The sequence below is a fragment of the Salmo trutta genome, chromosome 26, assembly GCF_901001165.1.
Source record: "Salmo trutta chromosome 26, fSalTru1.1, whole genome shotgun sequence".
NCBI classification, from domain to species: Eukaryota; Metazoa; Chordata; class Actinopteri; order Salmoniformes; family Salmonidae; genus Salmo; species Salmo trutta.
This window is the reverse complement of record NC_042982.1, coordinates 2359998-2376089: the sequence shown is the minus strand read 5'-3', so window position 1 is coordinate 2376089 and position 16092 is coordinate 2359998. Positions and strand designations below refer to the sequence as shown.

General features: G+C 41.4%; 2 protein-coding genes across 2 annotated transcripts; one reads left to right on the top strand and one right to left on the bottom strand.

Annotated features, from left to right (window-relative positions):
* Positions 1-411: 411 nt before the first annotated feature.
* LOC115162879 (eukaryotic translation initiation factor 2A) lies at positions 412-8716 on the bottom strand. Its single transcript, XM_029714360.1, has 14 exons — positions 8654-8716; positions 8231-8300; positions 8062-8133; positions 7704-7822; positions 7168-7267; positions 6256-6338; positions 5935-6008; positions 5697-5841; positions 5452-5568; positions 4566-5140; positions 2130-2243; positions 1813-1929; positions 1228-1293; positions 412-1087 (listed from the first exon to the last, which is right to left on the bottom strand). Exons 1-14 carry the CDS (start codon positions 8679-8681, stop codon positions 1022-1024), a joined length of 1746 nt encoding a protein of 581 aa, XP_029570220.1. The 5' UTR covers positions 8682-8716; the 3' UTR covers positions 412-1021.
* A 375-nt stretch (positions 8717-9091) lies between these two features.
* Positions 9092-13317, top strand: LOC115162878 (stress-associated endoplasmic reticulum protein 1). The gene is made up of 3 exons (XM_029714358.1): positions 9092-9333; positions 9506-9581; positions 12696-13317. The coding sequence occupies exons 1-3, from the start codon at positions 9250-9252 to the stop codon at positions 12734-12736; spliced, it is 201 nt and encodes a 66-aa protein (XP_029570218.1). The 5' UTR covers positions 9092-9249; the 3' UTR covers positions 12737-13317.
* The last annotated feature ends 2775 nt before the right edge of the window (positions 13318-16092 follow it).

The following is a 16092-nucleotide window of genomic DNA, read 5'->3' as shown; positions in this document are numbered from 1 at the left end:
CTTGTTTTTTTCTTCCCATTGAGAGTATTCATTTTCAGAATCGTCCCCGGTTGAACATGGTCAGCACAGAAAATTAACAGTCTACCATTACCAACGAATCAGGCTAATGTGACTTCACCCATCTTTCTTACGCCATTGGTTAATCGAATAGGTTGCACAGCACTTTCGTTTTCTCACTACCTTCATAACAGTAGAAGTGCCACTGCTGTCAGCAGTGCTTATAGAAGGGTCATTCTTTTTCACCACAGACCATCCAGGTCCATGACTTTGATCATCCCCACCCATACCATCAGAACTATCATCCATGTCGACCACAGTCCAGCACAGCTGTTGCTAAACGCCTAACCCAATATAGAACGATGGATTCTATTTTGCTTCTCCACCGACCCTTGAGACCACAAAAATGTTTTATACATAAATGTTTATTTTTCTTGGTTTACCTTTCGGGTGGTTACAATATCACTGGTGTGTTGTGTGGTTGCCAATGGAAAGGAAGAACCGTGATTGGCAATGCTGTCGTCCAATGATAACCCAATTCAATCAATAATAGTGACATCACACAAACTATTCTCAATTATACTTTTTTTTGTGGCGATTTATGAAATTAGCAACCATTTCTTGGAACCATGAAGAAGAACTGTTTTGGCAGCATACCTTTTATTTTTATTTTTTTTCATAATCTCAATGAACTGAAACTAGTTAATTCACCTTAAGGTAAAAACCAACGTAACATCTAGCTGTTGAAACCTTTAACTGCTTACTATATACATCAATTCTAAATAATATGCATTATCACTGGCTTTAATAACCTGTACATACATTGCATAGCAATAGTGCCTTGATGCGTTTAAGTTTTTAAGGCTCAAATTTACTTTAAATGTGAAAAGCCTTCCCGAGTAGTAAAAATTGTATGAGATCCGAATATGTGTTCATTAAATATAGCTTTGGGAGTGATCTTGGATCTTGATCATATGGCAAAGATGTTTTGTGTTTTATTCATGAACAAATTCAGTAATTTATTTTACACTTTTAGTTGAAGATCCTCAAGCTCTTTCATGAGTTGAGCCTCCTTTTCCATCTTTTCAAGCTAAAAGAGAAATGACAAAGGAGAAAAAGAGAATACATATTTTAACACAATTCTGTGATATTTTCAAGTTGAATATACAAATGTGTTAACTGTGGATATTTATTGACGGTGTACGCGACAATAGTTTGTCAGAATAATACCTGGTTCTTTTGAATGGGTTTCCCAGTTGCTTGCAGCGCTTTCAGCTCGTCGATAGCTTTCAGTTTCTAGGGGTCAGTTTGAAATTAACAGAATTAAAGTAGAGCTAAGACATTCTCAACACCAAAAGGGCAACACTTGAAGTGGAACTTACTGAAGACTCATTTGTCTACAGTATGCTTGTGATAAATCATTTTCATAGGAGTGAAAATGAAAAAGGTCAATTACAGTAAGAAGTAAAACTCGCTTTCCCACAGACATTCGGGAAACCAGTCAACGGTTTCTCTTTATTTTTTACTATTTTCTACATTGTAGAATAATAGCGACTTTTTTGGTTACTACATGATTCCATATGTGTTATTTCATAATTTTGATGTCTTCACTATTATCCTACAATGTAGAAAATAAAAATAAAGAAAAACCCTTGAAAGAGTAGGTGTGTCCAAACTTTTGACTGGTACTGTATATTGCATCTGGAAAATTACTGTAAGGTAAATTTGTAAGTAACAAACAGATTACTATAGGTACTTCAGCCACCAACTGATACAGTAACTCCTGAGTAATAAACAGTGACCTTGTTTTGTTACCTTTTTTACGTTCTTGATCTTCTTGTCAGTCTCTGGGTCGCCACAAGAGGTTTCAGGCTGAGCACTACTGGCTGGAGATGGGTCTGACTGGGGCTCAAGGGCATCTGGGTTTATCTCCTACACAAGCAGAAAACATAACTTGTTCAAACCCTAGAAGGCTTCAAACGTCACAAAAATAATACACACAACTTGAGATCGCTTACCTCGCTAACTCCCACTCTCCCCATCTGATAACTTAGACAAGAGCAGTAGCTCTGAGCTATTCTCCACCTCACTCATTCATTACCGCACATTAGGAGAAGATCATGCATCTGTACCTGTTTGGCTGCTTTCTTTGCCTCTCGTTTTTTCTGGTTCTTCAGAGCAGTCTTCGACAGCTGCTTGTCCCCGGTGGCGCCAGGCCTCAAGTTCTGTGGAGGCTCCTCTTCATGCTGACAGAGAAAAGGGTGGATATTTATGGATATTCCCTCATCACGATTAGGTCTTTCTCCTCAGGGGTGGATTCAATACAACTTTATTTGGCCCTTTAACCCATCAGAGTTTAAGCCGGGGGAGGGGTGTGTGGGTTCTACTAAGTTATATAGAAATGTTTTAAGATGGTCATAACAGGGATCATTTAGTTATTTGACCAAAAAAAATTGAAGACACCAAAAAACAGATTTGATGAAAAATAATTTTGGGCCTTACTGCTACTAGCCCATACAAACGCATTGAATAACAGATTCACTACATGGAACAACAGATAGTCCCAAAAATATCAAAAGAAAGTTTGCTCTGAAGTGTCTCTCTTATATCTGTTAAGATCAGGAACAAAAAAAAATGTTTGGTTGTTTTACATGTTTTTAAAACCATATTTTTGGCAAAATATATTTTGATTTGTTTAACACTTTTATGTTACTACATGATTCCATGTGTTATTTCATAGTTTTGATGTCTTCACTATTATTCTACAATGTAGAAAATAGTAAAAAATAAAGAAAACCCTGAAATGAGTAGGTGTCCCCAAACTTTTGACTGGTACTGTACATGTTTGTGAGAATCTCACCTTTGCACAGAGGGGTAATATTAGTGTGTTGCCCAAACGGTTTAGACGCAACAGACAGAAGTTGGCAGATCGGCTGTACCGACGTCAGACGAGTCTCCTGACACATGTAATGGTCTTCGAGCAAAACGCTACCATCGTGTTCGTGAGAGTCTCATCTTTCCATAGAGGGGTGATAATAGTTTGTAGGCCAAAACGTTCAGACGATTTTGTGAGAAGACCGATTTTCAAGATGTCTCATGGTCTGACAAACACCGCTCTAGCTCTGCCATCTTTCACCACAGATGCGGAAGTGCAACATAGGCGGATGTGGTGGATTGAGACGCATCCAATGCAAAAGAAATCTCTATCTTAAACTTAGTTTTTTAAATGTATTATGCTAATTAGATTTCCACGCCGACATTGACCTTAGGGGGTTAAAAGGATAGTTCACTCACATGACATCATGGTTTCTTTACTCTGTAAGTAGTCTATGGACAAGGTAAGACAGCAATACATCCTTTGGTTTTGTTTACCTAGCCACTGTCTCCAAATGCTAACTTTTCAGCATTTATGGCACAAAACCAATGCCTGGTATCACTAATATTAGCATCAATGCGTTTTATGTCTAAATCATCCCAACGTGTTTCAAACTGATTGGCAAAGTGGGTGGGGTTATATCTTGCCCGTTTGGCCCTGTCCGGGGGTTTCATCGGATGGGGCCACAGTGTCTCCTGACCCCTCCTGTCTCAGCCTCCAGTATTTATGCTGCAGTAGTTTATGTGTCAGGGGGCTAGGGTCAGTCTGTTACATCTGGAGTATTTCTCTTGTCTTATCCGGTGTCCTGTGTGAATTTAAATATGCTCTCTCTAATTCTCTCTCTCTTTCTCTCTCGGAGAACCTGAGCCCTAGGACCATGCCTCAGGACTACCTGGCATGATGACTCCTTGCTGTCCCCAGTCCACCTGGCCGTGCTGCTGCTCCAGTTTCAACTGTTCTGCCTGCAGCTATGGAACCCTGACCTGTTCTCCGGACGTGCTACCTGTCCCAGACCTGCTGTCCCAGACCTGCTGGAACCCTGACCTGTTCACCGGACGTGCTACCTGTCCTAGACCTGCTGTCCCAGACCTGCTGGAACCCTGACCTGTTCACCAGATGTGCTACCTGTCCCAGACCTGCTGTTTTCAACTCTCTAGAGACAGCAGGAGCGGTAGAGATACTCTCAAAGATCGGCTATGAAAAAGCCAACTGACACTTACTCTTGAGTTGCTGACTTGTTGCACCCTCGACAACTACTATGATTATTATTATTTGACCATGCTGGTCATTTATGAACATTTGAACATCTTGGCCATGTGCTGTTATAATCTCCACCCGGCACAGCCAGAAGAGGACTGGCCTCCCCTCATAGCCTGGTTCCTCTCTAGGTTTCTTCCTAGGTTTTGGCCTTTCTAAGGAGTTTTTCCTAGCCACCGTGCTTCTACACCTGCATTGCTTGCTGTTTGGGGTTTTAGGCTGGGTTTCTGTACAGCACTTTGAGATATCAGCTGATGTAAGAAGGGCTATATAAATACATTTGATTTGATTATGTAGCTCAATAAAGTTACTAAAAGATGATTGGACATGCTAATTAGAATTTGGGGAACTCTCTCTTTAAATGCACATTTATGTTTTACAATTGAATGCCTACTGAAAACAACCCAAACCTGACCCCTGGACCTCCTCTACTCACCAGTTTGGAGCTGGCTGTGACTGGTTTATTCCGCAGGGCAGGTGGGCGGTAGGCCTGGGCCGGCTTGGCCTCTGTGCTGCCCAGCTCGCTGGGTGCTGCCTGGTACTTCACCGGCCTCTCAGGGAACGTCCCATCTGGGAAGGGCTGCCACACAGTCTCCCAGAGCTCTGTTCCCGTCGGCGTATCCTGCTTGTACAGAACCGTGCCGGTGTAGTGCCAGATCTTGTAGCCGTTGCTGACACGTAGCCGGGGGGCACAGGTCGACGTGACGACGTGTTCACCATCCGGGCACCAGGCGAAGTGGGTGGAGTCGGGCGCCTGGGGCTTGGACACCTGCTTCCACTTCTTGACATCCCACACCTCCATCTGGCCCCGCAGGTTCCCGAAGCCGGCCAAGACCAGGATGTGGCCCTGGGGGCTGTAGTAGACGGCATTGCGGGGGCCCGTGCCAAAGTCGAAGACAGGGTCGCACTTGAGGTTGTAGACAGTAGCCTTGGCGGGCATGAAGCCATAGACCACGCAGAACTCTGTGGAGCTTGGGCTCCATGCCACATCGTAGATGGGCCCGTTTTTCTCTGTTCACAACACAGATAGATACCACACGTTTATGAACCACAGACCATCAGCTAAATTCATTTAAATGAAACCTGGGCGTAAGCAGCGTGGCTCATTCAGAGGTTCGAGCTGCTCAGCGTACAATTGCACTCTGGTTCTATTTTTTAAGAATGACGCGCCGCTCACGCCAGAGAACACTTAATAATGTGGCTCACGCAGGCAAAATCTACATGTCCAGTGTAACAGCTAAAAACATAACGAATGACCATGCCTTCAGACATACAAATAATGGGGGAGTAAAAACACACTATATACAAATCTGCAGACTCACGTAGCTGCACCGCAGAAGTCTCCCCATTGGTGGCCAAGTAGTGTAAAGTTTGTTCTCCGTAGTATGAGGCTCCTGTTTTATCCACCTCTATGCTAGCCTGCACCAGAACCGCAGTGGCTGATGGGAAAAAACAAAAGCCATCATGGCAGTAATCTTCTACAACTACAAACTTTATTAGGATAACGCAAACCACACATTCTCCATAACATTTACTTAACATAATTCTATTATAAACGTTGACCAACCTTTTTTGTTCCATAGCATAGTCACCCTGTCGGCCTTAAAGAAACTCTTGTTGGCCAGAGCACAGGTCGGGCCACCAAAGTTGGGGTATTGGTATAGCCGGACAAACGAGGGGGCACCTTTGCTCCCGGGGACATAAACAGCCACCTTCAGCAGAAACACAGTGGCAAATGTCAATACCCTCTTCTACAGTCAGCTAACCAAACAGATATATGAAAACAAGATAAAACAGAGGTATACCTTACTAGGCTGACTTCCAGGGGACAGCATAAACTCAGACACCTTCTGCAAGTGAAGCTTATTGGCAATGGTGACTGGAAAAAGAGATGATTAACTAATACAAATATTGGTACTTTTACAATATAAAGTGCACAATCACTACCTAGTTCTCTCAATAAATTATTGGTTCTATGTGTCACATCAGATGGGAGCTGCCATCATAGCTTGTTCTCCATTGTTAAGGAGATCTCTTGACCGCAATGGGAATTCCTGGTTGAATAAACTTTCAATAAATAAATACAATTTATGGTGGACAAGAAAGGGGGCAATGAAGACACTTACTAAAATCGTTGTTCTCAAAAAAGTGAAGTTCATTGTTAACACTCCTGACCGCAATCTTCTCGTCATCTGACCAACTTGGACACCTGTACACATTGACAAGACAAAAAATTATCTGTTCAGAAAATAAAGGGCATGATGCAAACATAACTAAAAACTGTAATCATTTTCAGTTTCTATTCAATGGAGCGAGGGGTGATAATGACCGACAGTAGGACAAAGTGGTGGCAGACATTATCTAGCCTTCCCAAGTCCATCAATAATTAAATCACACTCACATGATTAGTAACCTTGTCATAGACTTGGCCCTAGGCTTTAGCTTAGCGGACACACAGGAGACCCAGTTTCTAACGCAGTCACATCTGTGCATCATTGATGGGCAACACATACTAATGTATTTATTTACCCTTATTTTACGAGGTAAGTTGACTGAGAACATATTCTCTTTTACAGCAACAACCTGGGGAAGAGTTACAGGGGGAAGGAAAGGGGATGAATGAGCCAATTGGAAGCTGGGGGTGATTGAAAGGAGCCAGGATAGGAATTTAGCCAGGCCACCGGCTAACACCCCTACTTTTATGATAAGTGCCATGGGATCTTTAGTGACCACAGAGAGTCAGGACACCTGTTTTAATGTCCCATCTGAAAGACGGCAACTTACGCAGGGTAATGTCCCCTTCACTGCCCCGGGGCATTGGGATCTCCTTAGACCAGAGGGAAAAGTGCCCCATACTGGACCTCCAACACCACTTCCAGCAGAATCTGGTTTCCCATCCAGGGACCGACCAGGACCGACCCTGCTTAGCTTGAGAGGAAAGCCAGTAGTGGGATGCAGGGTGTTATGCTGCTGGCTAATCCTCTGCATTTCTTTACAGATGGACAAACACACAATAATAGAACACTGTGCAAACTCACCATCCCTGTACCTTCTTCTGGTAGAGAGCCTTGAGGCAGGTCCCAGTTTTCAAATCCCACAGCTGCAAGTTGGCATCTCCCTGTGGGTTGTCCTGTGTCTCTGACAAGAGAAAGGGAAACTATAATTACATTACTTATTGTAAAGATGATTACTAGTGCAGCACAAACAACCACAAACCATACATTGCAATGGACATGACATTCAAATTATATCTAGTTTCAAACGGAATACATTTCGACTCCCTACTTGTGTGCCTGCTTGAGGGCTCTAATACACTAGGCAAACAGAGTAACGTATACGGTCCGTTCTAAAAAATATGCCAAACAAAAATTCCGTGAATAAAAGGTACATAGAACTACGTAGAAAGTGACTCTCCGTCACTCCATTTGCGTAGTGTGTGGAGCCCTTTAGCCATAAATAGACTCCTGAAATATGCTAAGGAGTACAATGTCAAGAGTCAGTGTTTTCCATTCATCATCATCTAACCAAACCTTATAATGTTTTATTGCATTTCAATGTAGTTATGGAAACTTACTGCTATACACCTGCCATGTAGCCAGCACAGTGTTCAGCGGAGAGAACTCCAACATTGCAGTCTTCGGAAGGTCAAACAACCTGACTTGAGAGCCATCTGCAACCTTCACAACAGTGACCCTGACAAACAAAACATGGGCATGACAACAACTGTAATCGGAACAGTCTCAACGCATGCAAAATATTCCAATGACTGAAGAGGTAGTCTACAGGACTAATGTCATTCACACTACAGCATGCAAGGGTTGTATACTAATTCTGCATACTGATACATAGGGCTCAAGTCAAGTGGTATACTATATAGGGAATAGGGTGGAATTTTGGACACAGCCATAGTGTCGCGATGTAGCTTTTCTTACTTCTCTCCATTGCACCATGCAAACAATGTCCCGTCCTTGCTGAAAGCCACATATCTACTTTGCCGAGGGTCCCTGAAATTGAAAGGTTTAGTAAATAAAAATGGAATTTGAAACAGCTGCACAGTGATTGATTTGGCTAACAATTTAAAATTGATAGAAGGGGATTGACCTTTGAAAATCTGCATTCTTTTCGCAGTTTGGTGGTCCACGGAGCAGCACTGTCCCGTCAGATCCCCGGACTGTGTGATCACAATAACAGCAGCAGTTAGTCTAAAATCACTGATGTAATAGCTATGTAAGATGAAAGAATTTGCCACATTATCATCAGCAGAAGGTAAATCTGATTGGAATGGAATTGGGCTTGCATGCTACAGCAGCTGCCAAAATGTTCATAAAGCATTTGGCTAGCTTGTAACATTATTACTCTGACAACAGCAGGTCACAGTCGACTTGAAATCAAGGAAATGATTCAGCATCCCAACTCACATGACAGTTAAGATGGGCCGTTGCGTATATTCTACAACCCAGGTTAACATATAAAACAACACGTAAACAACAAATAAAGAGTTTACTCTTCAATAAAGTAACCCACCTGCTAAAATAGGTATGGGGGGCGCCATGATGTACCGGAAAGAGAATAATCTGCAGAAGGAAATGCGGAAGTCTCAAGAAAAAAGGGGCGTGTCATTGGAACATTGGCCACATCATCATGAAATATGTGACTAATCACATTTTATGTCCATAATAAATTCACTCCTAAGTTGAATGTCGTTTATGAACAAATACATGCTGATCTATAAAAAAAAGTATTTTTATGAAATGCTTTTAGCAATTTTGTATTCTTTCTAAGAAAATAAAAAACATTTGAGGAATGACACGACCACGGAATAGCCCTTCCTGTGTGGGAGTGGTCTACTTTGTGTGTACGTAGACAAATTCGAGACACCCTGCCAATGGTGGAGTTCGTTTTGCATGATCCGGTGCCCCGCTGAATCGAGATTTTACTGAAGGACCAATTGGAATGGTCTAAAGTCTATTTCGCCCGGGTACCGGGGCATGCAAAACGGACACCACCACTCACTCATCACTAAACGGCGACCGAGCTTTGGAAATTAGCCTACTGTCTACATTTGACAGCTACAACTTCATAAATAATCAATAGCTAAAAGGCTACAATTAGCTTAAACAATGGTGGCAAAACAGAGAATACGCATGGCCAACGAGAAACACAGCAAAAACATCACGCTGAGAGGCAATGTGGCCAAATCCACGGTAAGTTTTTGGGATACATTCAATCAATAGTCAGTGAAGACTGTACTAGATACATTTCTATTTTGTTTGAAAATAATAGCCTAGCTACTTGTTTGAATGGTTTCAACATATCTAAAAGTTTACTTCAACATTTTGATGTATCTTGATGTTGGTTTCTGATCTATTTCTGCAGAGAAATCCAGGTGAAGACAAGGTGGCAGTGGGACCATGGCTTCTGGCATTATTCATCTTTGTCGTCTGTGGATCAGGTAAATGCATATGTACAGTGTACACGTGTTTTTTTCCAATGATGTATACAAACATGTTATACATTATTGGCTTATTTCCCCATGTTTTAGAACTGATTGAAAATGTCTTTAGGCCTATGTCTCATGATAAACCAAATGTTTTAAGCGGCTAATATGTGATTCAGGTAAGGAGTTCCCCATTCATAGACACTATAACTACCTTTAGCGCCTATTGATGAAGGTATCTTCTTCCCGGGGGACTTTAGTTAAGAGCGCACCCTTGGTCTGAACTAGCCCAATATGTACTCTTAAGAAGCTTAACGTTACCAAGGACCTTATTTTATTTTCAGAGGTAGACTGGCTCTGGCAGCCAAAACAGCCAAATACTCGAAACTTGAATTGATTCTCAATTGCGACACAGTTCTAGAAACATAAAGCCATTTACTTTCATATCACATCTAAATAATTTCACAAATGCAAAATACACATACTGCACACTGTTAACCGCCTTTATCATAGTTGCAGCCAACAGTATTTTTCAGTGACAACATGTTTCTGGTGGCCTTCTTCTTTTACACACAGGTGTTCGGAGCATGCTATAGATAACTAGTTAGCACAGGTGGTCCCTCTGTCTTTCGTAAACATGTAACATGGATATATGGCTTTGTGGGAATACTAACCGCGTAAAAGGTGTGTGTCAATTTAACGTTTTGTTTTTTGGAGAATAAAATACAGAAGAGGCCTTCATTCAATGACTCTTATTTGTAATGTAATGGAACTGAGTCATGATCAAAGGCTAGGTTTCAACGTGAACATGCGTGGCTTGCGGTACAGTTTTGGAAACATAAGGATCATATCTTTCATATTAGCGAGAAATAACTTTCAAAAAACAAAAGGTTAAATTACTACACACCTTTTTATAGGGTTTGGGTTAGTGTTCCCACACAGCCTTGCCAGAAGATACTGACCCTACCATTACACCTGTTTACACTGAGCTGCACTGAGGTCAGAACGCAATCACGGTTACATTAAGACACCGTGGACCCGGCGCGAGATATGGGTCAGAAAACTTGCCTCAATGCATTTTGCAATGGCAATTACGTTCCGACCTCAGTGCAGCTCAGTGTAAACCAGTGTAACGGTAGGGTCGGTATCTTCTGGCAATCACACGGCCATTATCTCCATGTTACAGTGTGTGTTTACGGAAGACAGTGGCGACCACCTGTGCTAATTAGCTATAGAGCATGCTCCAAACACCTGTGTGTAATGGAAGAAGGCCGCCAGAAACATGTTAGAACTGACAAATACTGTCGGCTGTAACTGCAATAAATACAGATAAAATAATGTACATTAAGGGTGTATTTTGCATTTGTGAAATTGTTTTGATTTGATATGAAAGTAATAGGTTTTGTGTCTAGAACCGTATTGCAAATGAGAATCGATTAATGTTTAGATGGAGTATTTGGCTGTTTTGGCTGCTAGAGCCAGTCTACCTCTGAAAATAACATAACATCCTTTGACCATGCAGCGCCTTTTCATGTCCATCTGACTGCATTGGCCGTGCAGCATTTAAGGTGATACAGCCTCTGCAGAAGTCAGGGCATTCATACTTCTTGCGCATTGTGGAGTAGCGCAGAGCTGTCAAGGAAGTGAGTTTGTGTTTAAACAGGACCTCCCGCCCCCACCTATCGTCAACCAATCATCTCATTGTGGAGCTATACTGCGCCCTCATTGTTACAGCATTTTGGAGGCGCATGGCGATGCGGTACGGAGCTCCGTTTGGCCTCTGCATCCCTCTGGATGCTCCGCAATTGCTTCACACCCTCCATACGGAGCCTCCAACCACATTTTCAAATCAAGCATAAATTGGCTTTAAGGAGTATGCTTGCCTACACTCCTTAAGAGTACATTCTTTGGCTAGGTTAGGAGATGCAATATGATATCAAACATCAGTCTCTCAAATAAGTGCTGTTTGACTGAAAGGTTGAAGTTCAACACTATATCCACTTACTCTCATAAACCTTGAGCTTAGGCCCTCTGGCTGTGGACAGAGTTTTAGATAGTTATACTTCCTGTCTGTACCTAATAAGCATATGGAAGAAGTGTAGTGTTACTTTTGCAAAGTCCTATCCAACAATCAAGCATTTCGCTACACCCGCAAAACATCTACTAAGTATGTGTATGCGACCAATAAAATGTGACTTGATTTGTATGCTGTACAGTGATGCCATAGCCAGTAGGCTACTGCTGAATAGGCGCGCACATACATTTTTCAGATTCAAATAAAATGTTATTGGTCACATATTTTGCAGATGTTATTGCGGGTGTAGCGAAATGTTTGTGTTCCTAGATCCAACAGTGCAGTAGTATCTAACAATTCACAATCTAAAAGTAAAAGAATGGAGTTAAAAAAATATGTAAATATTAGGACGAGCAATGTCGAGTGGCAATAGAATAGAATACAGTATATGCATATGAAATGAGTAAAGCAGTATGTAAACAATATTAAAGTATCTAGTGTTCCATTATTAAAGTGACCAGTGAGTCCATGTCTATGTATATAGGGCAGCAGCCTCTAAGGTGCAATGTTGAGTAATCAGATGGTAGCTGGCTATTGATGGCTATTTAACAGTCTGATGGCCTTGAGATAGAAGCTGTTTTTCTGTCTCTCTGTCCCAGTTTTGGTGCTGTAGATGTCCTGGAGGGCAGGTAGTGGTGCGTTGGGCAGACTGCACCACTCTTTGGGGAGCCCTACGGTTGCGGGCAGTGCAGATTGGGGATAGGGCAGTGTGATGCCGACTGCATCGTCTGTGGATCTATTGGGGCGGTATGCAAATTGAAGTGGGTCTAGGGTGTCAGGTAAGGTGGAGGTGATATGATCCTTAACTAGCCTCTCAAAGCACTTCATGATGACAGAAGTGAGTGCTATGGGGCGATAGTCATTTAGCTCAGTTACCTTTGCTTTCTTGGGTGCATGTTTTTTTCCCTTCCACAAGTGGGATAAATAAATCAGTAAATCAAGAGTACATAAACCACAGTGGAACTATCAGTTTATGTAATGTGATTGAGGGCCCTATTTAATATCCCTCTCTCAAACGTATCGAATGCTTAATAGTGTTCTCTGATATTTTTCAGCAATCTTCCAGATCATTCAGAGCATTCGAATGGGAATGTAATATCAGGAGCCCTACCGCCATCACCTGTTTCCAGCATTCCTCTACACATCAAGTGGTTTCATGGTGCCTCACAAGACTGAAGATGATCAACTACCATCTGTCCATTCCTTTTTTCCCTATTTCTCTTTTCCCCTCTTTGGCATTGCCAAACAGGGTAAGCACACCCTTGTCATCTTTGCCTTACATAACTGAAGAAAAAAAAAGATTGGAGATGTTGTTGTTTCAGGGAACTACATGGGTATTTGTACAGTGATGTGTTGATTGATGTGCCAAAACCAAATGGAGTGTCTGATATTCTCCTGTGGTATAAATTCCAGAACACAAGACCACAGTGACTTCATTCTAGGACTAAACTCTTAACTATTATTGGTTGTACACGGCCAGTATCTGGTGTCTTATACCCTTTATAGTGTAATGAATATGTTATGTGACGCCTTTTCTGTATTTCCAGTAATTTTTTCAGTCAACGAAAGGAAATTAAAGGTCTTTTGAATCAGAAGATTTGCACTGTGTGGCTAAGACAATGACATCTACTATTTCTGCTTAATCAAATAAAAAAAGGTGCGTCCTTGTTGTTGTTTGACATGTTATTTTCTTGAGTGGCTGCATGCCAAATAACATTGTATGGGTTCATGCACTTCAAATGTGTAATGTTGTATTGAAAGAGAAATATAAACAAACAACTGGTCCTGTGTGGCTCAGTTGGTAGAGCATGAAACGCCTAAAATGACATACCCAAATCTAACTGCCTGTAGCTCAGGCCCTGAAGCAAGGATATGCATATTCTTGGTACCATTTGAAAGGAAACACTGCGGTTTGTGGAAATGTGAAAGGAATGTAGGAGAATATAATAAGTTAGATCTGATAAAAGATAATACAAAGAAAAAAACATGCAGGGTTTTTTGTACCATCATCTTTGAAATGCAAGAGAAATGCCTTGATGTATTATTCTAGCCCAGCTGCAATTTAGATGTTGGCCACTAGATGGCAGCAGTGTATGTGCAACGTTTTAGACTGATCCAATGAACCATTGCATTTCTGTTCAAAATGTTGTATCAAGACTGCCCAAATGTGCCTAATTTGAGCTAACGTAGGCTAATGTGATTAGCATTGTAAGTAACAAGAACGTTTCCCAGGACATAGACATATCTGATATTGTGAATGAGAGACTGTGTGTACAGCCTGTGCAAAAAAGCAAAGCCTTTCAAGCAACCTCAAGCAAATCATCATTAGAGTCGCATCATGCAGCCTTACAATGTATTAAATCTTCAAAACATATAGCTCAACGTTTTTAGAACAACTAAAGTTACATTAATAACTCTAAATTAAGCACATATTTCTTTATTAACCGCTCAACACAGAATAGCCACATGTGCGCACTCCCTCAAATCGTTTGGAGAAAATATATTTTCTGTTTTATTCAGCTTTGTACAATTGTATTCTTCATACTATGAAATAATGCAACAGAATTCTAAGCAAATCTTGTCTGCTAAATGAACTAGTGTAGCCTAAAGCCATTTGGTATAGCCAGATCAGGACCTAACATAAGGACAACTCAGAGTATGCTATTCTGTTCTTCTGAAATAGCCTACATTTTCTTCATATCATGTTACTTTAGACCTGTCCAAAAGAAATAATGGATTTATTGTGAAGGTGTAGGCTATATTACATGGATTTATTGTGATGGTGTAGGCTATATATCATGGATTTATTAGACTTTTTAAAATGTACATGTTCCAAAGGTCTGCATCAGTGGTTGTAGGCTATGTATGGAAGCCAGAAGATGCTAAGTGTGTATATGTTAATTAACATTCAATTACTGTGAGACCGACAGTTATTTGCTTGACAATCACCGGCTGACGAAATTTGGTGGCCGCCACAGCCATAACCATAACCCCGGTATAAGTGCTCACATGGAATTGAGTATTCACATGCCCTTGTATTAGGCTGCAATGTTCCGTTTTTTCCTATCCCCCTCACCGTGGCATTACTAGTTCTCTTTGCCAGCCTTTGTGTCAATCAGGCCTTTGCCAGAGAGGTTTGAACAAGTGATAACCGGTACTTTCTGTAAATAAGAACTTTCCACTTTCCCATTGACTTCAGTCTGAATCTTCCTTATGGGAGTAACATGAAGTAATTGTTTGTTAGTCTGGATTGTTTTACTTCTCTGGTGAAAGCATAGCTCACATGGATATAGCACGACAATGGGTAAGCAGCTATTGAGTCTAGTAGGGGTTATTCATCGTACTGGAGCGTACCTGTCTACATAAGGTCCTTCTTTCCTATTCCAGTCTAATATTAGGCGGCACCTCATACCAGCTGCCTGCCTCTTTATCCTCCCTCCCCTCGTAGATGCATTCTCTACAACAACTTGGCTACAAAGAAGATCTTGCAGAATTCCTAATACCCCCTTAGCCCCCTACCACCCCTTAGGGCCTAGGCACTCCTGCAGCTCTGAAAGGATGGGATAGGTTTTGCGTTCTGGCTGGGTGGCATTTTCACCATGTTGGATACACCTATTCAGGCCTTTTAGGCCTAGGATACACTAAGGTTGTACAATGCATTTGAGTTAACAGTTGTGATGCAATGGATATTTTAGTAACTAAAAGGTTTACGGTATTGTTGTTCGGGAGCGGTTGTGTAAATATTTTGGTGTAGACAAATGCATAAAAAGACCTGTTTTATCACAACTGTTGTGTTATATGCGTGTCACAGGCCCAAGATCAGCGTCTAGGGGCAACTTCACCATACTCCGTTCCACTTAACCTCCCTACACTGTAACTGTAATTGTGTTGATAGAGGACATTTGACTTCATTGGTCACCTGATTAGTCACCAAGTTGAGTTGTTTTATCCTCTTATTTTTTTCACATCACATGATCCATCTGTAATTGACTTTATTTAATACAGTGCATTCGGGAAATTTTCAGACCCCTTCCCTTTTTCCACATTTTGTTACTTTATAGCCAGATTCTAAAATTGATTAAATTACTTTTTTCCCTCATCAATCTACACACAATATCCCATAATGAAAAAATGAAAACAGGTTTTTGGACATGTTTGCCAATGTATTAAAATAAAAAAAAAACATAAGTATTCAGACCCTTTACTATGAGACTCGAAATTGAGTTCAGGTGCATCCTGTTTCCATTGATCTGTGGTAAATTCAATTGATTTGACATGATTTGGAAAGGCACACTGTCTATATAAGGTCCCACAGTTGACAGTGCATGTCAGAGCAAAACCCAAGCCATGAGGTCGAAGGAATTGTCTGTAGAGCTCCGAGACAGGATTGTGTCGAGGCACAGATCTGGGGAAGGGTACCAAAACATGTCTGCAGCACAGAAGGTCCCCAAG